This window comes from Larus michahellis, chromosome 2 (assembly GCF_964199755.1).
Source record: "Larus michahellis chromosome 2, bLarMic1.1, whole genome shotgun sequence".
Classification (NCBI taxonomy): Eukaryota; Metazoa; Chordata; class Aves; order Charadriiformes; family Laridae; genus Larus; species Larus michahellis.
In genome coordinates this window covers 4,297,934-4,324,300 of record NC_133897.1, presented here as the reverse complement: position 1 = coordinate 4,324,300, position 26,367 = coordinate 4,297,934, and the positions used below count along the sequence as shown (strand labels likewise).

Here is a 26,367-nt window from a genome sequence, read left to right as displayed (position 1 = left end):
CAGGAGAGGGGAGCAGGGGGGAAGTGTGAGCTTGTCACTGGTGCAAATCAATTATTGCTCTAAATTCAACATATTGCACAGGCAGAGCACCAGGGAAGAGCAACTAACCAAAGAGTGCTAGCAGCCAGATTCTACTGCCCTTGCCCCAGTAAGTGTGCGGTATTATCCATGCAGACTCGCTGAAGGCAACAAGACTATTGCCTGAATCAGCATCTCAAGGATGCTTAGACAGCGTGGATATGTGTAATGATGCCACCAATGATCTCCTGTAAAGCTCCTGCTACATGCCGTGCTGGGGCAATGGCTGACATACTTCTTTGGGAAGCTGATTTCTACCTTCAGGTGTTTTCCAGTGGGCTTGGCCCCTGAGTCTCAGAAAGAAATTTCCCTTCTTTTTTTCCTTTGTAAGCTGACTGTTCTCATTACCTGCGCTGCAGTGAAATCTTCACACAGCAAGTTCCCGTGTTTAATTATTCATTTCCTGAAGAAAAACAATCCTCTTTCCCTTTTCAAATGTCTCCCCTTCCAATGCAATCAAATCTGTCCATGATTGTTAGTGTTTACCCTGCTTGTCCTCCTTATCCTTTTCTTTATTTTAAAAATATGGATCCCACTCCTTCTTTTCTTAACTGAGTATTCATAATCATTTGTAGACTTGACTTTCTTCAAATCCCTGTCTCAAATCTCCTTCGTTTTTGCAATACTTACCAGGCCATGAAGTGATTACAATTTTCCGGGGTTAATTCACACAGATATTTTTTTTTTATTTTTTTTTTTTTACCCTGTGGATTCAGTTTGTTCAAGTCAGAGGCTTCATTTCTTTGGGTTCAGGGAGCCAGGTCATTCTAGCAGACAGCCCCATGGAGAATTACAGAATCATAGAATTGTCTAGGTTGGAAAGGACCTTTAAGATCATTGAGCCCCACACTGCCAAAACCACCACTAAAGAATGATGGGGGGACCATGATGCCCAAGTCACTCAGGGTGTTTGTTGTTCATCAAGACACTGACGTTAGTGCCAAAAATAGCGTAAGAAATTCTCACTCATCCTCATTTACTCTCTGGTGCAGATCACTTTCACCATGCTGAACCAAGGGTTTGTGGGCTGCACCGTAAACCAGTCACTGAGCTGGTCTCAGGTCAAAGTAGCGCCTTTTTGGAGGGTTCTTCTGAAGCAGTGCAATTGTTTGCTTCACAGCTCAGCCCCACGAACACTCCCTGGTAGAGCAGAGAAGCTGGTGGGTGCACATCAGGGCAGGACCTTCTGGCATCCTCTCTGCCACTAAGCCAGCTTCCCAAAGATGTACATCCAAAACCCACAGAGAGCAGCACCATGCTGGTAGGGATCATGGTCCAGCGTATCAGCCTCTCACTGCCCAGCAGGGTTTCCAAGCTTGAGTGCGTGGAAGCTCATGCACCAGGGAGCTATTTACCATGGAGCTCATTCCATACGGGCTTCAGGTGCTGCAAAAATCAATCCCAAAGTTCCACACAGAGCAAGGTTGACTGGTAATTTGGTGTGTTTACTATGGAAACATGCTGCACTTCACTGTTCTTTTCTTCTCTTCCAGGTAGGCTGCAAAGCCATGATGGTTTTCTTCCAGTACTGTGTCATGGCCAACTTCTTCTGGCTCCTGGTGGAGGGGTTGTATCTTCACACCCTGTTGGTCATCTCCTTCTTTTCAGAGAGGAAGTACTTTTGGTGGTACATCTTGATTGGCTGGGGTATGCATCTTCTCAAAACTGAATGCCAAGGTGTGATCCTGGCAGGCATTTTTAACAGCCATTTAATATGCAAACCAGGGGGCTCAGACAGGGCAGAGATGTAGCATACATGCCAAGAAGTGCAACCAGGAGCAAGATCAAGTGATGGCCAGAGGAGTTTAACAGCATTAGCCTAAATCTTCAAAGGTATTTAAGAACTTCGATTGTGCTGGGTTCATTGATAGTTGAGCAACTCAATGTCTTTAAGGACTGAGGGCCTGAAACTCCACATCACCTTTGTAGTCACTTAGTCGTTTGATCTGGAGTGGGATCCCAAAGTTGACATCATACATTGACTTTAACATGTAAAGATGGATCCCAGCAAAGCAGGGCTCTTGGACTGAACCAGACACTGCAGTCCATCACTCTCAACTTGGCCTGCTGAATTCAGGCCAGGTAACTGTCCTGAGATTCCATTGCCTGCATGCTAATGCTGATAACCTTCTGATTACTGCATTCGTGATTTCTCCAGCCTTAATGTGAACCTAGTCTTAAACACATAAAGTAAAAAAAAGTAACATAACATAAAATAAAATGAGAAAATGCCAAGGAAGACAAAATTAAACTCTTCACAAAGTAACTCAGAGCTGAATTGCTAACTTATGCAAGTTAATCCTGCCAGATCAACTTCTCTTCTTTCTCCAAAGACGTAACAGAGATCTCTTTTCCCCTTTAAGCCATTTAGCTGAAAATTTATGTTTAAGTAAACAAAATGGTTTTCTATGCATGCTTTTCATAGCTGAAACTGAGAAATAATTAGAGCAGGGAAAAACCTTGAAAAGAAATAATAAAATAGTGTCATGTACAGGGGTAAGCCTGGGCTCAGGATTTGACCAGTTAGCCACAGAGTAAATTGTATCGAAAGTGACAGGAGTTACACTTGGGTTCACACTGCGGAAGAGAGACAATTCTCCGTGCTATAAGCATAAGAAGTGATGATGTTAGCAGACCTTGTTTCAGATGCAGTTAATCAGGCCAGACCTTCTTTAAACCTGCTTTGTGCACAGATACTCTTTCTTTCAGCACAGTAGAGCTGGCAGATTTTAAAGAAAAAAGTATGAAGTTAATGATTTTAGATCAAAGGAAGTCCCTTGCACTGGTAATATATTCTGCAGTTCCTTGGGTGAGGAAGGACAATTCAAGAAAATAACAGGTGCTTGAAGGATCTTTTGGCCTTTCAGTCATCCATCATTTGCAAGAGCATCAGTGATGGATCTCAAACGGATCATGCAGAAATTAATAATTTGGACACACTCATTGTAGTTCTGACAGTTTGTATTACCATTGCACTCAGAAATCACTGGTAATAAACAATACACAATACTGTGACTAATCCAGAACTAAGTGACATGTCCTTCCTGAAGTATTTCCAAGCTAAATCTAATCAAAGACATGAGACAAAGGAAAGAGGCACCACAAGGATGGAACAAGACCACCCTAGTCAGATCATGGACTGAGGAGCAGAAGCAGGTTCATCTGGCCCACAACAGACATCTACATGTGAACTTGTCACTCCAGGCTCCCTTCATAGTCAGTGAAGATCCAGGTAGTACAGTCAGGGCAGTCCAAGGGCATATTTCTTGTCCTAAAGCAAACATCTAAAGTAGCTCAGGTGACCTGTGTGTTAGGAGTACCTATTTCTCCTTGTTGATGCTAGAGACCTGTGGTGACAAGTGTCCACACTGGAGATGTCTAAAGTGATTCCTATTCCTTGCATTTCACCATCAGTAGGTTTTTTGGTAGGCATTGCAACAGGAGGATAAGTCTGCTAGTGAGGAGTTACAGGAAACTCATCTTACATGGCCAGTGCAAGAGAAATTTCGGCAACGTGTTTCTTGTTTGGCATGGGAGCATTGAAAACATGAAGCATTTGCCCACTTTTGAAGGAAGGCATCACCTCAGTCACTCAGGAGGGATGGGCAGTCAGAGACAACAGCCCTGAAAGCATTGATAATGATTTCTGATGGTAACACCATCTCTTCTCTTGTCAGGTGCCCCCTCCTTGTTCATCACTGCTTGGACTATTGTCAGGATTTACTTTTTCGATGTTGGGTAAGCCTATGGACTCAATTCTTTTTCCTTTATAATTCTTCCTTCCTTTATTGCCAAGGAAAGCCAGGGAAATCCCTGAAGTTTTAGTGACCCAGCCATCCTGCCCTGACCCTTACGGCAGTCAGAGCAGAGCAGAGGCTTTCCTCTGCCACCATGGACCGGGAAATGCTTCAAGGTCTCCCTGAAGACACACGGTTTACGCCAACTTAGGCCGGTCACTCACCCTCTTTGTTTCCCAACACCTTGGTCAGGCTATTTGCAGGGAATTTGTGAACAGATCCTGATTGTTGCATTTGGCCCTGTGATCCTCTGTATAACAAAGATACGAGCTGAGCAGCTGCACCGTGCGTAGAGCTTTGCATCCTGCAGAATTAGCCTTAAATATGCTGGCGTAACAGATACTTAATAAACATACCCATTAGCCTTCTCGCAGGAAAAATCTAAAAGCCCTTTTTTTTTCCCTGAGGCAGATCTTAAGATCTGTTTTTCATCCTCTTTAACCTCACAGCTGCCTTTGATACCTTGTATAAGCAGCAGATAGAATACAGCTAAATAAATGAGGCAGATATTGGAGCTATCCAAGGATATATGCAAGTAAATAGGATCCGATCCTGCAATGCTCCTTCGTGCTTTTACTCAAACACTCAAACTATAGTAATTGTGAAAACTTTTATGAGAAACCACTCCAGAGAGTTACAGAATCAGGTGCTGATTGTGTACTCACGGTGCGTGTCCTCACTTCTTGCATTTACAGCATATGGTTAACTCCATTTTCTCCCATCATCGTCTCTCTCCAAATGTGTCCTGGTTTGTCCTTATTCCGCTAAGAGAAGCAGCTCATATTTCTCATTGTGTTTTTGATTTATAGTCATGCTAACACATTTCCGGAGGGCTACTGACTTCTTGTATGGTTTTACTCTATCTGCATAAAACTGACCTTATTTACTCTGTTAAGAAATAGCCCTTACAATAACATAGAGACCAAAGGATTTAACCAGTCTGGCTACCAATTCTTCTTCCTATATATTCCCACAAAGCTTCAGCAATTCTTAATAAAAATACAGATGACTTTGCATTTTCTGGAAGCTTTAAAGCTCTACATTTTTGTGCCAAGTAAAACAGAGTGTGAACTTACAAGATATGTTAATACCTAACAGATTTTTTTTTGCATACTAAAATTACCTACAGAGAAAAATTACAGGAAATTAATCCAGATTAAATAAAACCTAATTATGTAAGATTGGTTAAACAACATTAAGCCTCTATTTAAACATTCTAACTCCAAATTAAAGTGACCTTCATTCAGACCGCCTGAATTTATTTTAAAAATGAAGTGCACTCAACATAATTAGGGCCACTTTAATTCTAACTGAAAGGGCAGCATGCACCTGACTAAGTATAAGCATCTCTATGTGAGCAATTTACTCTCATCTCCTTTTGTAGCTAGTGGAGGTTTAGTCAGCGTAGTCCATGGAGTGCCATTCTTTTCACCTTAAAGTTGATGCCTAAAATAGGTCTCAGGAACTGTGCCTTAAAAGTGCCTCTCTTCATCTACCATTACTTGCACTGTCAATGTTTTGAATTAGATGAGCCGAATCGGGGTGAAATTGTCTACGATGGGTTCCACTAATCTATTTCAAACACAAATGCGGGCCAATTTTCATTAACGCTCTCCTAAAAATACACCTTTGATCACCCGAGTGTTGTGAAGTCGACAGGTAAATGGGTCCCGAACAGTATTAGTCGTTTCCATGTCATTCCAATTCTGTCATTTCCTTGCAACCGAGGTGAGTGGTGTGGTCTGCAGACAGTTCTGACTTCAGGATGAAATAAATCACACCCTGGACCCTACAGACTCCACCAGACCCTCACTAGACCCATAAGTCAGATGCAGCTAGTTAGATTTGGTCAGACTAATCCCACACAGGCTGTCCATCATCTTTTTCAGAAGGGCATGTTAGTTTTTTTCTGATGGTGCCAATTGCTCTGTGCGTAACCCCCATCCATGACGGTAGATAGCATTGGAGACCTCATGAATCTGATATTTTGATAGCATTTCCTTGTAGCAGACCTCAGCATAGGAGAAATTAAGCAAATCACCATCCTCCCCCACATTCACGCTGACATAACATCCTCCAGCCCATTCTGTAACAAAGGGGAAAAGAGCTCACCACATTATATCTGGGGCAGCTGGTGCCTACCAGTGCTCAAAGCCACTGTAAAGCAAGTCTTCAGCCCTTCCTAGTTCATACACACCATGTTTAGTGCCCTTCACATAACCTGGCACAGCTATCTTTAGCATTTAGGGAAACCAGGTACCTGAGAAGGTGACATAGCTGCTTGCTTGCTTTGCTTGATGGTTTAAGTCTGGTTTTGTTTCTTTTTAGGTGCTGGGAGGAAGTAGTGGAATCCCCATTCTGGTGGATCATTAAAACTCCTATTTTGGTGTCTATTTTGGTAAAGTATCAGCACATTCTGCTGGCTGCAAAGCCATCTTTAACACAAAGTCTGGGGGGTGAAGGGGTGTTGAGAAGTGTTCTGTAAATGTCCATGGAAAATCATTGACAGATAAAGTCCCACTATGTACTGACTGTCTGTCTTAGGATAAGGAAGTCCACCCTCCAGATAAACATTTAACATAAACATTTAAACATTGACCGTGGGAAGAGTTTGAGTGACTAGGCAACCAAGGTGGAGCTCATTTGATTTAACTTTGACCACCTCCATCTCAGCTACTCACCCTGGGCACTCTAGTGCAGTAGCCATATGTGTGTGTAGCCAGAGGAGGTTGAGGAACATGGTTAGAGATCCAGGAAAGGTTCATCTTGTCTAATTCATTGTTGGATATCTAAATTAGGTCAGATGAATTGTGCCATGCATGTTTTTGTTTCTCTGAGCTGACCATATGCAGAGCCCAGGATGACTTCTTCAATTGTAGATGTCAACACTACAAAGTAAAATGCAAGGAGTCCTACCATAAATTTCTACCTACATAAAAAGAGGTTAGATGGATTCCCCCAGATGTTTGCCTCTCGTTATAGCTTCCAGTACAAAGTTGGATTCCATCTATGTGTTTTTTAAGTAAGTTCTTGAGAAGCTTGCATAATTTCCAGATAAATCATCAGAAGTGCTTGACTTCTTCCCTCTCTGGACACGATCCATTCTGACCACAGAAACCATGACACTTCTGAGGAACTCTTGAGTCTTTCCATCCTTGTTGAATATTAGGTGTTTTCCTCTGTCAGGTATCAAGCCAAAACTTAAAATCAAATGAACTTGAGATAAACTTAGCTTTGAGTTTTCTTAAATGAAGGCAAGTATGTGGGAAAGAAAGAAAAAGAATGCAACAGAAATCAACTCAAATAGATCTCTTTTAAACAGAAATCTTTTCTTAGACATACATTCTTCTTATTCCACTTACATTATGACCTTTACAAGAAGACTTCTTTTCTGTAGCATTTGTCATACAGGGATTCCAAACTGAAACACTTTGGATAATTGCACCTTACTCTGTTCACCTCACTGAATAGAAATACAATACTTAGATGGCACATCTCACAATGTTTATATTATCACAGAAAGCTATAGATAGTGTTTCCCCTTTCCCAAGATAACCTTTTGGTCAAGAAATACACTTGTTCTCCTCAGATTAATGAGTCTGTGTTTTCTTTTGGCCAGTAAACCACTTCCTCATTGACAACAGAAATTTACCCAGCAATTTCTGATTTTCCTTCTGCAGGTATCATATAAATCTCAAATCGCAAAAGAAGGGCATGATAACCAGTCTCTGATAAACAGCAGGTTTCTTCAGGGAGGAATGCAACATTTTCTCCATATCCGTGGGAATAAAGCATAGATCTCAATGGAAGGAAGAAATACATATATCTTATATATAAAAGATGTACAAGACATATAAGATATTAAGCACTGGGAACAGATCTAGTGCCTTTGATTATGCTCTAGGTTGAAAAATAAACTGAACAGCTTCACCAGTAGCCTAATAGCCATATCTTCTACCATGCAATGCTAAGGCTGTACTAAGCTCCGAACCTACCTTCAGCGCTGCAGCTTGTGTGCTATCAATGCTCATTAGAGTAATTGAGTTAGATAATACTGGTTTGAACTGATAAATTTTACTTGCCACCAAGTCAGACACAAACCATTTTTATAAGAAATAAATATGAACAGAAACTATGATAAATGGCATGGGATAGATAAAAAGTGATTAAGAAATGCATCATAACCAAGAAATACAATTAATTTCCAATCACTCATAGTCTTTGAAAAAAGAGTGAGCATCTAAATGAGAGATGTGCTTCAGTCTATTTTATTCACCTGTCATTGAGATAAATATAGGAATTGCTGGAGGAAATTTTACAACCTGTTTTTGCAGGAAATCGGATCAGCTGGTTAACACAATCCTTTCCAGCCTTTAAGCCTCTAACAATCAGAATCCTTTGTGCATTCGTTAACCATGAAAGGATAAAGGAAGAGATTGTGTGCCAAATTAAAACTAAACTAAGTCGACAGAAATCTGTCATCAATTTTCTATCGTATATGTTGCATGCATAACAGCATGATTCAATGGATAGGACCTTAAGAGCAAGCAGATCTGTATTTAATTCATGCCATCTATTACTTGCCATTAGAAAACTGCCATTCCTAGCTCTTCACCTTTACTATTAAATAAGGTCAACATTGGTTAAGTATGTTGGTAGAGCACTTTGAGGTTTTTTGAGTGAAAAGCACCATCTAAAATCTAGGTATCAGCTAGAGTCCTCTGGTATAACCTTGCAGGAGATAATGTTTTCCGCTGTATCGGTGAGGTCTATCCCTTGCTAGACAAAGTCTCCAGCTTCTCTCCAGAGAAAACATGCCCCATAGCATTAAATAGAGGCCCGCTGAAGTGGATACTGCTTTGTGTTTTGTTTTGGTTTCCTTGGCTCACCGCCTCAGTCTTTGACATGCTCAGCAGCTGGTCCCATGTCACCGTCTCCCGAGGGCTATGACGTCCATCGCTCCGCTAACTCCCAAGGCTCTTTTCTCGCCCTGTCGTCGGCGCTCCCCTGCGCAGCAGGACGTCGTGCATAGCTGTGCTCTATGGGTTTGACATCATCATACTTGGGATGTATGACACAAAGTCCCAAGCAGGCTGATGTCAGGCCCAAGATGGCTGCCATCCTGTGTCGGTTTACTATGTGCTCCCAGAGTGGGGTTCTCTGCTCATGGCTTTTTAAGAACAGCTTGCTCCATGTCAAAAATACTGCAGTGAAAGGAACTGCCCTCTAATGATCACTTCTTCTTTTTACTGGACAAAAATACTAATTTTTTTCATTTCTCTGTGTTTCCTTTCTCCCCCTCCCGACAGGTGAACTTTATTCTCTTCATTTGCATTATCCGTATCTTAGTCCAGAAGTTGCATTCCCCAGATGTTGGACACAATGAAACCAGCCAATATTCGTAAGTCCTAGACTTTTTCAACCGTATTGTTTGGGTTTTGGGAAACCTGTTTGGCTGGTAGCTCAGTATCGCATCTATCTGCACTGATCAGAATCAAGGATTTGTTAATTGATTAAAGCTGATCAGAAATCTGGAAGTGGGGCATTTGGTAAAACGGCTGGGCATGTTGTATGTCAATTTGAGCAGACAGGAGAGAAGGTTTTGTCCTGGGATTGACAATGAAGAAGTGCGAGCAACAGTGATCATGAAACAAAATAGGCTTTTTCTCTGTATATTCAATATTTATTGGATTCTGAAGGCAGAGGGACTCTGATGGAGGACAAGGAGTAGCTGCCCAGAGCATATGGGCTTTTTTTTCTGAACTAGTAACCCTCAGCTCCCTTTCTCAAAGAAGGAGAGGTCTAGAAAATTAGTACATTCAGTAGAATCTATGGCAAATTTTTCTTATCCTAAAGCAGACTCCTAAACTACATTGAATTAATTCAATACATTTCTCTTCACTGTTGAGAAGTAGGACTGTCTCAGACATTTTGTTTGACATAATGCTTTTATTCCAGGGACATAAGGTTGACCTTAACAAGGCTTTTTATAATGAACAACATGCAAGTGAGATCAACATCTGTCTCAGTGGCCAAGACCGGTCTTAGTTGCAGTATTCTAAGAGTGCGAGAAATCTGTCTATCTGCATGGATTTATTCTCGCTTCAATGCAAATGAAATAAAAGTTCAAAAACTGGCTTATTTTTTAATTTTGCCACTGTCTTGTTTGACTATCCTTGATATTTATTATATAATTCCTGGAAAAGAAATTAAAAGGAAAAAGTCCAGTGTCTACATGGTCACTGCCCATCAGTCTTTGTCTTTGGAGGGAACTGTGCACTTAGGTACCCTGGAGAATCTGAGCTCAGTTCATCTTTCTGCAAGATGGCAGAGAATATCAATATGGTCCTTAAATACTGACCATCCATGACACTGAGTCTTTCTCTCTTGTGATGGTAAATTATGCATTTCATCTGCTTCAAGAGTTTCTCAAATTTATGAAAGGAAATTCCAGTATTTGACCTTAGCTTCTCCCTGCAGCAGCCAAAGCCAATTACCTCTTTTTCTGTCATCTTAAAACACCAACATTACCAGACCCTGTGCTTTCTATCACCTCCCTTTATGTATTTCCAATTGGGCATTGTATCTTTGTACCCCCAGGATTGCAACAGCTTTGGCCAGGTACATAGATTAAATCAGCATATTGAAATATGTTCTAGTACTAAGCAGCAGCCTGGAGCGGTTGGCTCCTTTTCATCTCAGTAGAAGTGTTGCCAACACACGTCGGAAAGGTTATGCCTAGATTACCTTGGAGGTCATGCTGAGCTTTGGGTTCAGGGCTTTTTACTTCACATTTTCCAATGAAGTGGGAGCTGCCAGGAAAGCTCTCATTGCCTTGTGAACAAAGGTAGCACAGCAGGGCAGTAACACGGACTTCCCCACACTGGCCTGCCAAACAAGAGATGTTGCTGAAGTACAAATGGTCTTCACATCTACAGTTCCTCACGTTCCTTCTGCACCTGGAGAAACATCCAGTTCCATTAGGGCATGAATCAGTTGCTCACTTATAGGTGTCCAAGCCATACGAGATGCTCTAGGACATTTGAGATACTTGCCTGAACCTGGAATACAGGACCCAGGGCCTATGAGAGACTTGTACCCTAATACAGTAGCAGCTGGCCACCAGCCAGATTCTCTGGGGCATCTGGAAGTCTCTGTTGACTGTACTGATTGCAGTGGGACATGAGACACCCTACTTTCCTATGGAAATGAATATAAGTGTCCCAAAGTAAAGGCTAGATCCCACCAAGGGGAGTTCTCAGTGTTGTCCTAAGTTTTTAATGTTCAGACAGCTGTCTGTAGAGACATCTGGGGTCCAGACCCTTTTATAAATGCCATTGTAGGTATCTGCAATTGTAGGTACCTGGATCCTTTAACTTGTCATTCCCTTATTACCTGAAATGCTGCTGCTGGCTTCAGGGGTCTGGCCTGCAGGACCCACGAGATCTTAGCGAAAAACTTCTACTAACAGGTTCCTCCTCCCAAATCTGAAATAATTAAGTTTAAAACTAATGGCATCATGGATATTTCATTTGCATTTCTCCCTCTTTCTCTTGTTTATTTTATATTGTTTATTTTATAAAAAAGAAAAATAACATGCTGACACGTTGACAGTATTGTTCAATTCCAACCGGTTTCAGTTTAGCTGCAGGCTGGAAGTTCAGGTGCACTGCTGACTCACTCATTAATGCCACAGACAGTGAACTGGGCTTTAATGTGTTGGAAACTGTGAATACAAGTCTCTCAAAACAGTTTTCTGGAAATGACAGAGACATGCGCAAGAATGGGACAGCAATATTTCAGGCAAATAGAAGTTGGTTTCTGCAACAGAAATCTTCAGGAAAATGAATCTCTTTCTATTCTGTACATGTTCATAGATCAATATTATCATCAAAGTTTTCTGGGTAACTTTTCCGTTATGCATTCGAGGAGGATGACTAAAATATTGGTTCACTCTTATCCACTCCCAAAGAGAGGAGTAGGTTCAGTGCAGGCTAGTGGAGACGTGTTTTCCCTAAATTACCTGTCACCGTGTATATCTGTCAGAGAGAATAGTTCTCAGCAGTGCATCCTGTGCTGGGAGTGGAAGTAATGAGGTTTTTTGAGAAGCCATGGCTTCCAGCAGGCAGCTTTAACCAGCTTTGGACAATATCCCAAGCAGTTCTGCCTCCTGTACAGCCAGGCTTTAGATCCTGGAAGAAATTACACCATGACTGGGGAAGACGATTTTCCTCATTGCAGTGTTCAAGGGGAAAGTCTTTTAAATATCACAGGGCTAGATCATAGAGCTCTTGCCTTGAAGCCAAACTGAGATCTAAAGCATCACTCAATGTTCTGGGGAAGATCAGTGCTGGGAACAAGACATTGGTTTGGAGTGTTATACAAACTGCAGGAGGGAGTTCCTAAGGTTTGGCATTTGTGCCCTGTTCATTGCCACAGTCCAGTCAGGAGGGAAAAAGTTATAATTGAGGGGATGTTTTCTCGATGTTGTCTGGAAGAATAAAATAAAATTTTCTAATCCATTTGAGGTTGCAAACAGTGTCTCTATGAATACGGTACATGAAGGTAGCATCACATCAAATTCCTCTAGATCGAGTGTTCCTGAAAGACTGGGGAGAGAGGAGACATCTCTGAAAAGCCAGTATTGATAGTCAATGAAGTGTGGTCTGCTTAGAAAATGAGTTGCTTTTTTGTATGTTGGGGGCTGAGAGAATTAGGGCTGGGTCATACTATTGTGGGTCACACCAGCCAGAGCTGCTTCTGACAGGGAGAAACAGGTTACTTTGATGGTCACCAATGACAGTGACAGTACTCTGGCAGAGGAAGACATCCAAGAGGACTCATATTTTGGATCTATTCACTATGAGCAAGGATGTGTCTGCTAGCAAGGGATGTGATGGGAAAGGCAAATTCCTGGAAGGTTCCTTGGCTTCCTACAGGCTCTCGTTTTGCCTGGAATGAGTTGCAGCCAGCTGCTTTTCAGCCATCAGGTATTTCCTGGAGAACCACAGCCTCCAACAACAGACATAATGTCTTTGGGCCAGGCCCAGGGAAAGCTGGAAAGGTCTGCTGGGAGATACAGTGATGAGCGTCATCTACATAAAGCTGGCACATCAGCTTTCCCAATGGGCTTATGCAGATGGCAAATAAATGAAGATGGTCTGATGCAACTGAGCCTGATGAGACTTTGGAGGTGAAGGGTTTGCAGATGGAAGAACAAGTGTTTTCAACACCCCAGCCGTAGCTTCAATTCCTCCAGAAGCCTCTGGGAGAGGGGGATATGGGAGGATGTGGGTGACCAAGGGAATCAAAACCCCCATGAGCGTCCTTTGGGCCTTGATTTCATTTTATTTCCGTCAGCTATATTTTAATAATTATTATATTTAATAAATTATCATCTCTTCCTAATTAGACCTCTGATTACCCAGCCTGATGCCATTAAGTACTAATACTGTTCGTCTCCCTCCTTTGGAGACATTCATTGTGCAATAGCCTGTCATTATTCTGAGCTAAACATACCATTTCTTTCCCAGAAGCTGTAATTTTCAGAAATCCCAAGCAAACAAAGACAGTGTTAGATGATGATTTAGCTCGTACAGATGAAAAAAGATCTCTGGTGGGAGGGGAAGAAGAGAGAGGAGAGAAAGAAATAGCTCCATTGAAGTTGCTGAGAATAAAGATGTCACATTTTATGTTGACACCACATCTGAAAATCACCAGCCATCTGCGGTCTGCAGGCCAAGGAGAAATAATCTAGGGCTGATCACTCCATCTCAGCTGGAGGCACATGCATGTTTTTATGAGAGCTGTTAACAAGGAGGAAAGCGAGACTGTGGAAATGATCCCAGCACTGTCCTTGGTTAGTGTGAACTGACTGTGCCCAGCCAAGGATCTGGCTCCACATGTCATTGCGTCCCAGCCCAGGTCATCAGAGGCGTCCTGGGGAGGTTAGGCTGTGAGGAGCTATCTCAACTCCCTCCCTTTCCCTGTACTCCAGAGAAGTCTTCCCTCTGGGCGAAGGCAGCCTTCTGAAGCTGTCTCACTCAAGGCTGCTGTTGAAAGGCTGGATGTTCCCAGGGCCTCAGGGTAAATGGCCCATATTACATTTCCTAAGGGCAAACAGAGGCACTTAACATGCATGATACAGGCTACACCATCATGATCCAGGTAATCAGCAAATATGTACTCCAGCAAATTAAAGTTTCGGGATTGCGCAGGGCTCAGCTGCAGGATTTCTCATCATTTTACCCTTTAGCTCCTCTTCCCTCTCCCCTTCTGACTCATGTTTGTCTTTCCGACAGGAGGCTGGCCAAGTCCACCTTGCTGCTGATCCCTCTCTTTGGCATTCACTACATCATGTTTGCTTTCTTCCCTGACAATTTCAAAGCAGAAGTTAAGCTGGTCTTTGAGCTCGTTGTCGGGTCATTCCAGGTAAGCCACCCTTCGGTCCATCAGTCAATCACCAGGTCTATTGGCAGGGAGAAGTGTAACAAGCTTGACAAGGGAATAAGCAAACATGTGAGCTGGGTTTTTTCCTGGATATGCCCAATACTGCTGTTATACCTTGGGGGAAAAGCTACTCACTCCAGCTTGGCCAGGATGGAAGATAATTTTATATTTTGCCTCCTAGAAATCCAGAAGGAGATTCTCTCTCTTCATTTTAGGCACGCGAAAAGAAAATGTACCTCTATAAGTTTGTCACCCCGGGGGTTTTTTGTACTTAAGGGAGAAAAATGAGCACCTCATTTTGGTTTATACATTATGGGCATGGTGTAAGATAAGATAAATCACTTTTGGGAGGAGTGCCTTACTGTCCATTAACAGGAGCCTAGTCTGTCTTCAACCGGTTGACTTTCATGAACTTTCTCCTCTGTTAATAAGCCAAGTTCTGCCTGTAGATCCTGCTCAAGCAGGATTCCAGTTCGTTGGCATAGGAGGCAGGTTCCCCACGAGGATGGATAACGGGGCTGTCCTCTGCATTAATCTTTAGGAAGCCCTGATGAAGTTTGCTTCTTACACCCTCCCACACACTTCAGTCAATTCCCATGTTGGGCTCTTAACCTTGGCCCTGCTGTTGCATGAAAAGAAGCATTTTTTAATGTATTTCACCCCATTGCATCCATCCATTATCAGGTCTAGCCACTTTGTCTTCTCAGAGCCCGCGAGCAGGATCTGTCTGTCACCAGGTACCATACTTGTGTCAGTAGTATGCTTTGTTCAGTGGTGAATGAGTTAAAGTCCCTGTGTACATCGTCATCACTTCACATCTGGCATCTCTCCTTTGAGAGCTAAATGGATCTACACCCACTCCTTTTCATTAGTGTTTGCCACCATAAGGGCTAGACATAAGTTTGTTTTATTTTTTTCAGTGAAAGCTGAGATTCTCAAAAATGAGGTGTCACTGCAGGCAAGATGGGAAAGGAACAATTTAGGCCTATACCATGCCTAAGATCATTCTGACCTTGATGACGTACTAGGGAACATGTTTAATTCTCCCCAGTTTCAGCTGACAAGACCAAGCAGGAAAGTTGGGTCTAGTATCCCATCCAGTTGCCTCTAGTGTCCCAGTTTGAAGGCCCAAGTACCCCTCTTAGAGCTGAGCTGACTGTTGATGGCTTTAAACACCAGTCTGGAGCAATCTTTGAACTCACACCCATACACCTGCTGCAAGGTACCTCAACTGATCTTCCTCCACTCCTTTGATGATAGGGAAAATGCGATCAAGTGGTTTCTAAGGGGCACCTCAGCAGTCCCCCAGCAGTGTGACCTTTCTCAAAGGCCGCAGTGAGCCTGGGTTGTGATCTAGGGGAATATCAGCTATGAGGTGCTAAAAGCCTGTTCTCTCCTTTTCCCTAGGGATTTGTGGTGGCTGTTCTGTACTGTTTTCTCAATGGGGAGGTAAGATCCACGATGTTGTTTGGTTAATGTTTGCAGCTCAGGCAAACTGAATGCTTGTGGAGAGTGGATTGAGAAGTGTCCCGTTCCTTATGTTACCATAATGGGGGGAAGCTTCCAAATCAAATCTCTCACTCTAGAATAACCCTGACAGTTTCCAGCACAATTAATAAACCTATTAGGACTTTTGTATGCACTGTAGTGTTACTGCTGTTGAGTCTGCCCTTTACTCACGAGACAGCATCAGGAGAACTCCCATATGGCCTTGGATAAACCCTGATCTGAAGGGACCACCTTTAGCAGGGAAGGATAAAGCCCATCTTCTAAGCCCTACTCATGCTTAGCGTCTCAATGAATCCTCCACGGAATCAGGCCCACTGCCAAGATGGAGGCTCATTACTGCAGTGATATTTTTGTACCACGCTCCATCTGCCCGCAAGAAATTCAGCAGAGACTGATTAAACCCATATTGCGAAGGCTAACAAGTAGGTGTGAGCAGCTAAAAACTTGGAGCTGCTGTCAGCTGGAGCACTTTCAGCTTGATAAACTGAGCACGGGGCAAGAAAGAAGCAGCTGTGATCTGGGTTTGTGTTCCAGCTTCCTAGGGAGAGGTAGAGTGTCCAGAATCACAATTTCCCCTCTTACAGCTTCGATGCTGCTTTCAGCCAGGCTGATGCCATGTGTACCTCACGCAGTGGCGTGCAGGGTAGACAGCCCAGCTCCAGGCAGAGACCTTTGCCAGTAAGCCTGCACAGAGCAGGGGAGAAGCACACAAACTTATTAATGATCCAAAACTGATAGAGGCATCGACATGACTTGTTAGACACAATCCAGTGCCAGGTAAACATGTTTCCGCCTTACAGATATCGATCTTGCCTTTCCCACGTTTCCAGTCCTGGGGTTTGCATCCTGGATTTGTTCTGTTCCTGTGCTTGCTGATCCCAGAGACCCGCAGACACAGCTGTTTTATCTAATTCATAGCTAAAAATTTGCCCTGGAAGGCTGCAGGAAAGGACAGGGACGACGGCCAGATCTGTTCAGGATTTGAATCTGGACAACGTAAACCGGATGATGTCTGTAAACTCCCTGAGCAGGAACAAGTAGCTCCTATCAAAAAAAGTACAGCTGTATTGACAGCTTTGCAAACAAGTGATAGTTAAATCATTTTTATTTGGGCAAAAACAGGGCAGCGAAAAAAAAAAGCTTACACTCACAAAGCGTAGAATATGTTGGCATTAAAGTTAAGTAGTCTGGCACCTTCACTGTATCAGATAAGCAATTCCCTGTGCTCACCTTCCTGCTGAAGCTCAGGGATTTCTGCTCTAGTAGTTTACTGGCTGGAGCGTGACCTCTCTTCCATGAGGTTAGAAGTCCTGGCCAGGTTAAGTCTAGTGGCCTTTACAATATAACTCTTGGCCCCTTGATGAGTAGGTTACCCATTGCTGCTCACACAATCAAGGCAGAGCAATGGAAAATGCTCTGCTCTGCTGATTTGCTTGTCTTTCTACTTCCTAGGTCCAAGCTGAGCTCAAGCGAAAGTGGCGGAGATGGCATCTGGAGCGGTTCCTGGGCTCAGACATGAAGTATCACCACCCTTCCTTAGGCAGCAATGGCACCAACTTCAGCACCCAGATCTCCATGCTGACCAAGTGCTCACCAAAGACACGCCGGTGCTCTGGCTTCCAGGCTGAATTCTCTCTGGTGTGATGAGGAGAGGGTCTCCAAGCACTGAGCATCCAAGAGAAAAACTGAGAGACAGAAGGATCCCCAGGAATCAGTCATATGATGACAAATCCTTGAGAAATGACATGCTCCGCATGAGCCAAGAGAGGACACAAAACTGGAAAAGCCGCTGGCATCCAGAACAAGATCAGACAAGCCAAGAGGCAGAGAAATGCTTTTCCTCTGCGTCTTTTTAGACCTTTCACTCTTAAGTTTCAAGCCCTCGGGGGTTGATAGCTATGAGTAAAGGTCCCAGTTACTTGAGAAGAGCCTCGGAAATCCTGATGTGTCATAAATAATGAAGTACGGGGGGTAAGGGAGGGGAGAGCCTGAGTCCCTGGTGGTTTTACCAGAACCGGCATCTCTGAAAAAGATAAATTGCACTTTTCAAAAAATGAGCCAGTAAAGGAGAGAAGGAGGCAAGAAGCAGGAAAAAGAAATGCCAAACATATGAATGTGCCAAAAGTCCTGTTGGTAAGAGGTGGTGATAAGGCACCGGAGACAGAGTCGGGGACACGGGGAGAAGGGACAGGAGGGACATGAGCAGGGGGAGGCCAGCGCACGAGCCCTGCCTCTGCCTTTTACACGTGTGAAGACAAAGCTGCAGCACAAGGAAAACCACTCAGAGGATGCCCCAGTGCTGCAGTGTGTTCTGCTAATTGCCTGTCATCCTTGTTAGCAGAAGCTTTCCAAGCACCCTTGGGTGCCCTCTGGAAAAGCAGGTTGCTGAGAAGGAACAGCGTGAATGCCCTTCTCTGCACAATGTTCATGACATCGCGTTTTGTTTGGTTGTTTTCCATGAAGAGAAAACTCGATTTGCATGTATAAAAACCAGGTACAGATGCCAAAAGCAGAGCCTGGCTGTGTTTTTCATTCTTTTTAAGTTCGCTCATAGATCTTGGTGCATTAACGCACCCAGGATCATTAGGGATCAGGGGAAAACAATTGGTCTGTAATTCGTTTGCACTTGCTTAGCACACACTGCCAGGAAAGGGAGATGTAGAACCTGTAATCCTTAATTGAATCAGACCCGCCATAAGGAGCCACTCTCCAGATGAAAAAAATTAGTGTCACAGCAGCAGGCGAAATTGCTTTCATCAGAACAAGGTTGTCTCAGCACGTAACTGGCACTCCAGGAGTCAGGAAGGAGTGAAGGAGCTATTAAATTGATTTCTTCTTTGGCTTTTGCTGGGAGCTTTCATCCTATGATGAAGGCATTGTTAGATCTTTAAGATGTGTTGTGTATTTTACCTTTTTTCTGAAGGCCTATTAGCTTCCATATAGGGGCAATCCCCACGTAAAGAACATACATAGATCGTGTGAAAACCAAGGGAATAGTTTTTTTTTCTTTCCTTTTCTTGGTGGAGGGGCAAAGGAGAGGGGTGAAACCAAATCCTGCTCAGACATGCCAGGCCGGCGGCTCTCAGGGCATCACATGCAGCTCGCACACCCAGGCACTGCATGTGAGACAACCCCCGCAATCTCAGACTCTGTCAGAAGACAGACAACGCGACGATACAGATGCTCATGTTCGTGTCCCACCCAATTGCATTGAATGAGGTTGCACCAGTTTTATGCTGGGCGTGGGAAAGCCCTGCCCAGCTCAGGTGTACGCTTAGTAATTGTGCTGCCATCATCACAACATGACATAGCACTGTCCTTGTGAAGGAGAGTCTGGGTCCCCAATGCATGTAGATGGAAAGGAAGGTGGGCTCCTCTTTCAGAGTTCAGAGATCTCAACTTACCACGTACAAAGAGCACCTGGACTTCTTTTTCTTTGTAATGAAATGTAGTTCATTGAAGGGAAGCATCTTTAATGTGGGGGCTCTGGGGGTTGTTTTGCTTGCTTGTTTCTTGCTTTAAACGTCTGTGATTCACTGCCAACAAACCACACTGAGCCCAGGAGGAGAGTTGCAAATCTGGACATCCAGTTCCTTTCTCAGTTCTGAGAGAGCAGTTGTTCTATGCCGTAACCCTCCCCAGAGCTATACCTGGTATCGTTTGAGATCGATGCTTCCAAAGTATTTCTCCATATGGGGGACTAAGAACAGCACACAGGGCTGAAGGCATTAAGGGGCATGAGACGCTCTGATGCAACCGCTGTGAAGGGTAGACATGCAGTCATGAGTTTTCAGTGAGCTAGCTGAGATGCTTTCACAGCCTGCAAAACCTAAGAGGATAGGCAGATGTTGCGAAGATAGACATAATCAGCTCCATGGTCCTGGAATTAAAGTGCTGATGAGACCCCAGGCTGGCCAGGAGCAAGCCATCTATGTTATGGCTACATTGCACTGAAACCATATCGTTAGCACTTAGAATCCAACACTGACATGCCATAAGATCATCAAAATCCCCTCTTAGCAGCTCTCTAATTCCTAAAATCCAGAGAAACCAAGAGGATGCTTAAAATTTCCCCATGTTGCTTGCCCTGAAGCCCTTATGCCCTGATACCACAGGAACAAGGTCCCCATTGAAATCTCCATGAGGTTCTCAGAGGCAAGCACCTTCTTTATTGCTGGTGCTGCTCTGGTGAGTGCATTCAGACCTGGATTAGGACTCACACAGAAGATACTGGAGAATTCCCACCAGTGCCACTAATTCTACTCCTGTGCCTGGTTCAAAGCAAGGATTTGACCTAGCTTGCATTTCACCAGGTGAATGGCTAACTAGCAAGAAGGCCCAGAACAAGCAAGGAAAAGCGCGCTCTCAGCTTCTAAGATGTTCCACCTAGTGTAAAATGCTTCCTCTCACTTGGTCAGAGTTTGGAAGCAGCGTCAGTCTGGGAAAGATTTGGTTGATCAGGCTGCAAGGTCATTCACTCTCTTTATCTGTCGCAGTAGCTATTTATGCCCAACAAAATGGGTGGGCTGCAGGGGAGCACTGCCCAGTCTCATTAGTGCAGCCACTGAAGTGCCTGAGGTGTGAACTTGAATCCCAGGTCCCAGACAAGCAGAGGAGTTTGAGCACAGAGCTGTTGAGTATAAGTAAGTGGCACACCATTACCAGCAAGCTCTCTTCTGGGATGTGAGGGGAACCCTTCCCATCCATCTGTTTTAGGCAGCCTTGCTGGGGTAGAAGGTCCGTGTCTGTGAGCCATGAGCAGTGAGAGACATTGTGGGTTTTCCCTGTGTTCTTCACCTTCTTTTTCCTCTCCCTGTGCTTCCAGCTCCATTTGCAGGAAGACCCTTGGCTTTGTATTTCCAGCATCTCTTCCTTTTCATCCCTGTGCTAACCTGTGCCAGCATCAGCCCTATGCCAAAGGCAGCAAGAATGAGCTTGCCTTTGAGAGACACGACAGGGGAAAATTCCGCTGGTTATTTACCCATGCCACAGGGCCTTCTGCGGCCCATGAGATTCACCACCAGCCTATTCTGCGCGGGAACCTGAAGATAGGATGTGACCTAAACTGAGATGCTCCTTCAAAAAATGTTGACTACGTTAGCATGCCAGGAACGGTGCCCCAGGCATCTGATTTGCAATTATTTCATCACTGAACATCCAGCCACATCGCCATTATGCTGTCAAGGATGTTTGAGAGATTAAATGAATGTGCTGAATATACCTGCTGTGACAGGCATGGCAATATTAGTGATGGAGGCAGCACAGAGCTGCCAGCCCAGCTGTGTTGGCCTCATATTTCAGGAGAACAGAGGATTCAGTGGTGAAATCAGAGCTTTTCACTCTGGGGATATGAGCAATCAAGTGAACGATGACATTCGGATCAGGCCCTTGTTTAAGCGGCTTAGTGCAGGAATTTGGCCCCATAACTTGGCCTCCTCTACTCTGCTTTTCATTCAACTCCTCAATAAAATGGAGTTCAAGGACTTCACTGCAACCCCAAATGACAACCCAAACCCATGCAGAGCACACAAGGCAGTGCTCAGGGCAGCACCAGTCTGACCCCCTTAACTCCGGTATAAGACAGGAAAGTCTCCAGTGAAGGCATCTGAATTAATTTGCTGCAAAATAAGATCCCTGGATGTGACGTGACAAGCCTTTAGATATGTTTGAGGATCATGAATTTGGACTCCAAAACTCTTTACAGAACTCAGGCCAAATTCTGATCCCACTTGCACCCATCAGTTCACTTCAGCGACTCCTGAATTACACCAGCATTAAACTGGAATTTGCCTTTAGAATAATTCCTTTATGTTCAGCCTGGAACTGTTTATTCCCTTTTTACACCAGTGAGAGATCAAACCCCTCCTGTTAATTAGTCATTCTATATTTCAGTGATTAAACTATAAAAAAAAATTATTAATAAGTATGGAACAATTAAAATATAAAACCTAAATTATCGTCTCAAGGTCTAGAGGAGCAAGGTTCAATATTAACATTAGACTGTAGATATTTCTATTCATCTGGGACCTATATTGCTCTGTGGCCCTCTCATAGGCAGCAAGAAATGAGAATGTGACCATGTTTAGGGTTAAAAAAGAGCACTAAAGAAATTCTAGGCTGTTTCAGGATTTCAGGGCATTACCTTGAAACCAGTTTTTAAAACAAGAAGTATATATGCAGCATCATCATTACTGCAGTTATAGTATGAAAAAGTGATCCCAAGAAAGCCCAGGATACAAAACACCTGAATGTTCTATTTATTTTATTTTATTTTATTTTATTTTATTTTATTTTATTTTATTTTATTTTATTTTATTTTATTTTATTTTATTTTATTTTATTTTATTTTATTTTATATTATTTTTAATTATTTTTTTTTTTGCCTCTGAAGCAGTTATATTTTTTTCAAGAAAGGTGCTAGTGGGGAAAAAAATGTTTTGTACATTAACTAATCCACAGATTTACTTCTTTCTCAATGTCCCGCTTGGTTCCCATTCAGCTCAGAAGCCATGGGGCATGGTGGTGTCTGTGTCACAGGGCTATGCGAGCCAAGGGATTAAACCCAAATCTCTGCTCCAATCTGATGGAAATACTTTCAGAGAGAGATGCACCTGCTGATTAATGAAAGACTGCCAGTGGTATTTAAAAAGCACAATGAAGTTCCAAAGAAAGCTCAGGAGTGAACATCACTTGGCTCCATGGCAGGGTATTAAAGGGGTTTGGTGGAATTACTTTTAGTCCATTCCTTCCACTTTCATCACAGTGTTTAAATAAGGCAAAACCCAGTGGGTTTCTGCAGGAAATATGAAATATTTTCAGATTAAAAGGGAATGTCTCAAACTTGCAAATGCCAGTATGTGTCTTTGTGAAGCTTGTTTTCTTCTGTCCGCACAAATTCAGCTTGGGTTGATAAATGGCCTGTGGAAATCCATGTGGTATCAGAAGCTAGGAGACCAAGAAGCAAGGTTTCTTCGCCAGAAGATGCATCTGGGTTTAACACCAAAGCCCCTGTAAAATATGCATCCTCCCTGCAGTGTCCCTGCTTTGGGTTAGGGCTTTTAGCTGAAGAAAGGATCTCAACTGGGGTGGTGGCACAGCCCCATGCTTCTTCCCAAGGCATCTCCGCACCAGTGAATGTGCCAAACTCTCAGAGACACGGACTGCAGTCCTGAGCTCCCTGACTCACAATGCAACTTTGCACTTTTCACAACCCCGATGCTTATGATGGCAAGGACCGTAATGTTCCTTGCTTGTAGATGAACCTCAAAGAGCAGGAGGCCAAGCTCTTGGCCTCGTTTATACTCATATCAATCTGGAATGACTCTGCTGGTATCATTCTGGAAATAAACCGGTGTAATAGGGAAAAGAATTATGTCCTAGACTGGTGCGTGGAGTCAGATGTCCCAAAATCCAGAACAGCATAGACTTCAATCCATTTTCTTTCAGTCAGTCAACTTTTCACCCTGCCTCCAATCCCGCTATTTACATACCAGTCTGATGAGGTATAATGACAATGACTGATCTTGTTATTTCCCCTGGAGATCTGTGCAGTTGTAAACTCTTAGAAATTAGGAGTTTCCTGGGCCCATGGACCATCTCTTCCACCTCCAACTATCTGAAAGTCCTAACTCCTTGTTTGCTTGCATGGTGTTGTGCTATATACTGAAGAGCCCTGGGTTTGAAACCCTGGTTATTTCTAGCATACTGTGAAATCACAGGGAAGAAGACAAACGTTGGGACTGGAAACTCCGTAACAGGTCTGTAAGGGAAATAATGCCCGTTTGGGTTCTGAGGGCCAGGCCTACAGGACATATAAATTGGCATCAGAAGAACACCAGTGTTTTATACCCCAGTTTTGTGGATATTGTAAACTTGTACATAGAGGAAAACCGAATAGCACATTAAAAAATAAAAGATAAAAAAAACAGAAAAAACCCACAATTTTGGTACTCTGATAATGATAAATTAAGCTCAAAAAAGCACTTTTGAATTCAAAAGTGTGTTTTTTAGACTCCATTTCAAACACCTCAAACTGTTGTTCGGTACCTCCTGCCAACTGACTCTTTTCTTCTCACTCAAACTGTAAACACCTCTGCTCTGCCCTCCTGTAAATAGGCTTTGACAGCAAAGAGTGAAGAAAACTGGCTGCGTACAGAGAATTGCCTTCTCTGTGGACTTTTATGTACCTAGGTGCTTGTGATGTATTCCTCATGCCAGTGGGAACAGGCCTGCTTGCTCAGCACAGTTGAAATCCCTGCCTTGTTTCATGGCCTTTTGCCCAATGTTATTTATTTTGTTCTGACTCTGTACATATGCAATGAATTGGCTATTTTTTTTTTCCTTTGTACTTGGTTCATCTCCTTGCTTCAGAGGAGGTTCTTCTCTGTGGTTGACACTGCTGAAAACAAGCAATAAAACCATCGTGAAGACATTGTGTCTAAGATGTTCCACCTGATACTTTAATGTATTTCTCTCAGTCCTGAAGAAGACACAGACAGAGGAGGAAGGACTAAGAAGGAGGCAGTGAGCTGGTAAGATGGTTGCCTAGAGTTAGGCATAACGTTCTTATACTTTGTAAGGTTTGTGCCAGATAGACCAAATCACTCTCAAAATGGGAGACCTTCCTTGAGAACATCTGTGCCAGCTGAAGAGCTAGTGCCAGCCCCAGCATGAGTGATCCCAAAACCACCACGAGGAAGGCAACACCACTGCATGAGCTAGGTGGCTAGATGCAATGTCTTTTGGAGGTAGGACTCATGCATGGAGGTAATAATCATGCAATTACAAACACACCAGGGTTCTTTTGCCACAATCAAGAGATGTTAAACGATTCTTGTATTTGTAGATACGTGCACCCCTGAACACACATATACATGGATTGATTGTTACAAGTGTAGGGTTGGATGCTGGAATATCCTCCAACTGTCTCGCTATACTGTGCCATTCAAATTCATCCCCCTGAGAATCCTCCCAGCACCCTGGATGGACAGACTGAAACTAAGGTCTGGCTTTTACATCACAGACTGTCAAAGTCCACATCCACCCTCCAAGAATGGGAAAAAACCCAAAATATGTGAAAAACCATTTTTTTCTCATTCCCTTCAGGACTGAACACACTCAGACTGCCAGTCATCCAGGACATGTGGTTTGAGAAGCTGTGAGAAGCTTTTCGAGAGCAGACATGATGGGTCCATTTCACCTGCAGAAAACCCACTTTGCTGCGAGAAACCAAAATGCTTCATCCATAAGATGCACTAGAGAGCTGCCATCCAGTGCCCTCGACAATATTTGACATATATAATGACCAAGGGCATCTTACAATGCAGTTTCCAGCTCAAGACGGTGGTTTGACTTGGGCTTGTCATGACCAGACGACTCCACAGCACTTGGGGTGTAAATTCATAATCTGAGCATCATGAGAGCATCCTGCCTGCAGCTTTTGCAATTAGACCCTTTGACCAATCCACCATCATCACTGTATGTGCACACACAAACACAATACGTCTGAGTGTAGCAATAATTATATGAGTGGCTAATTAACAACTTGCAGGTGTGAAAGGAAGCACAACAGCTGGGTCTGGGGTTAAGCATCCTGCAGCTTGGTTATTACCGTAGTCTGCCTTTGGGACGTGTTTAAGTTAGTCCTCTGAATGTGTTGTTTATCGACCTCAAAAGGAATGCTTTGATTTTTGGAAGTGCGGAGTTCATTGGATCTTTTCAATGTGGAGTACAAATTTGTCTACTTAAATCCCTTCACATACTCTGGGCTGAAAGTAGCTCTCTCCATGGAAAGAAATGGACTGGTGTTTGAACACGGATTTTGCAAAGCCTCCAAATCTCTGCTAGTTGATTCCAGATCATTAGCAAGCCATTTAAATTAACACTTCTTTCAGGCAGAGAATTGCCCAGTAGGGCTAATGAAACTTAACACTTTTCCTCTCCATTTCCACTGCCCCTGCATGGCGCTGGTGGTACTGCAAAGCTGGCGTCTGCCTTTACCTCTTCCACACACTGTGTGTGCCAAATGCTGGCACCTTATACACTGGTCCCTGGAGAAGCAGACACGGCAGCATTGCTCAGCCCACGGAGACCATGTGTTCATCCCTGGCAACTTTCCCACCCTGCCAGGTGAACGGATACCTCCTGAGCATCGTATGGTGACCTTAGCTTTGCAACTTCCCTCCAGCTTTCCCAAGGGTGCCGCATCTGCCCCTGCATGATGTTTGTCTTTCATCCTTGCTGTGTGCCCAGTTCAGTAGCGCTGTCTTTTCAGGTCTTTATTGCTCAGAACAAAGCATGAGCCTTCCTCTGTGTTGGAGAAATGCCTAGCAGGCAACTACAAGTGAACAGTAATTATTCGTCTAAAAGACACATTATTTAATGCACATGAATATCAGGCAGTGAAAATTGGTCGCAGTAAGAGGTCAATGAGCTTTTCCTTGTCTGTAGGGCCAGTTCCACAGCTCACCCCCTTTTTAAGCTGATTTACACCCACTGTTCACACGGCTGATAAAGGCCAAATCTACAACTAGGG

The 26,367-nt window shown here is 43.5% G+C and overlaps 1 protein-coding gene across 2 annotated transcripts in view; it reads left to right on the top strand.

The window, feature by feature from the left end:
- The window catches only part of VIPR1 (vasoactive intestinal peptide receptor 1), a 120,393-nt gene extending 96,626 nt beyond the window's left edge, over window positions 1-23,767 (top strand). For both annotated transcript variants that reach the window (XM_074573975.1, XM_074573974.1), the window contains exons 7-13: window positions 1,572-1,725; window positions 3,756-3,816; window positions 6,204-6,273; window positions 9,185-9,276; window positions 14,177-14,306; window positions 15,732-15,773; window positions 17,286-23,767. In XM_074573975.1, coding sequence (XP_074430076.1) covers window positions 1,572-1,725; window positions 3,756-3,816; window positions 6,204-6,273; window positions 9,185-9,276; window positions 14,177-14,306; window positions 15,732-15,773; window positions 17,286-17,477 — 741 coding nt within the window. In that variant the 3' untranslated portion in view covers window positions 17,478-23,767. The remainder of the gene's footprint in view (window positions 1-1,571; window positions 1,726-3,755; window positions 3,817-6,203; window positions 6,274-9,184; window positions 9,277-14,176; window positions 14,307-15,731; window positions 15,774-17,285) is intronic.
- The last annotated feature ends 2,600 nt before the right edge of the window (window positions 23,768-26,367 follow it).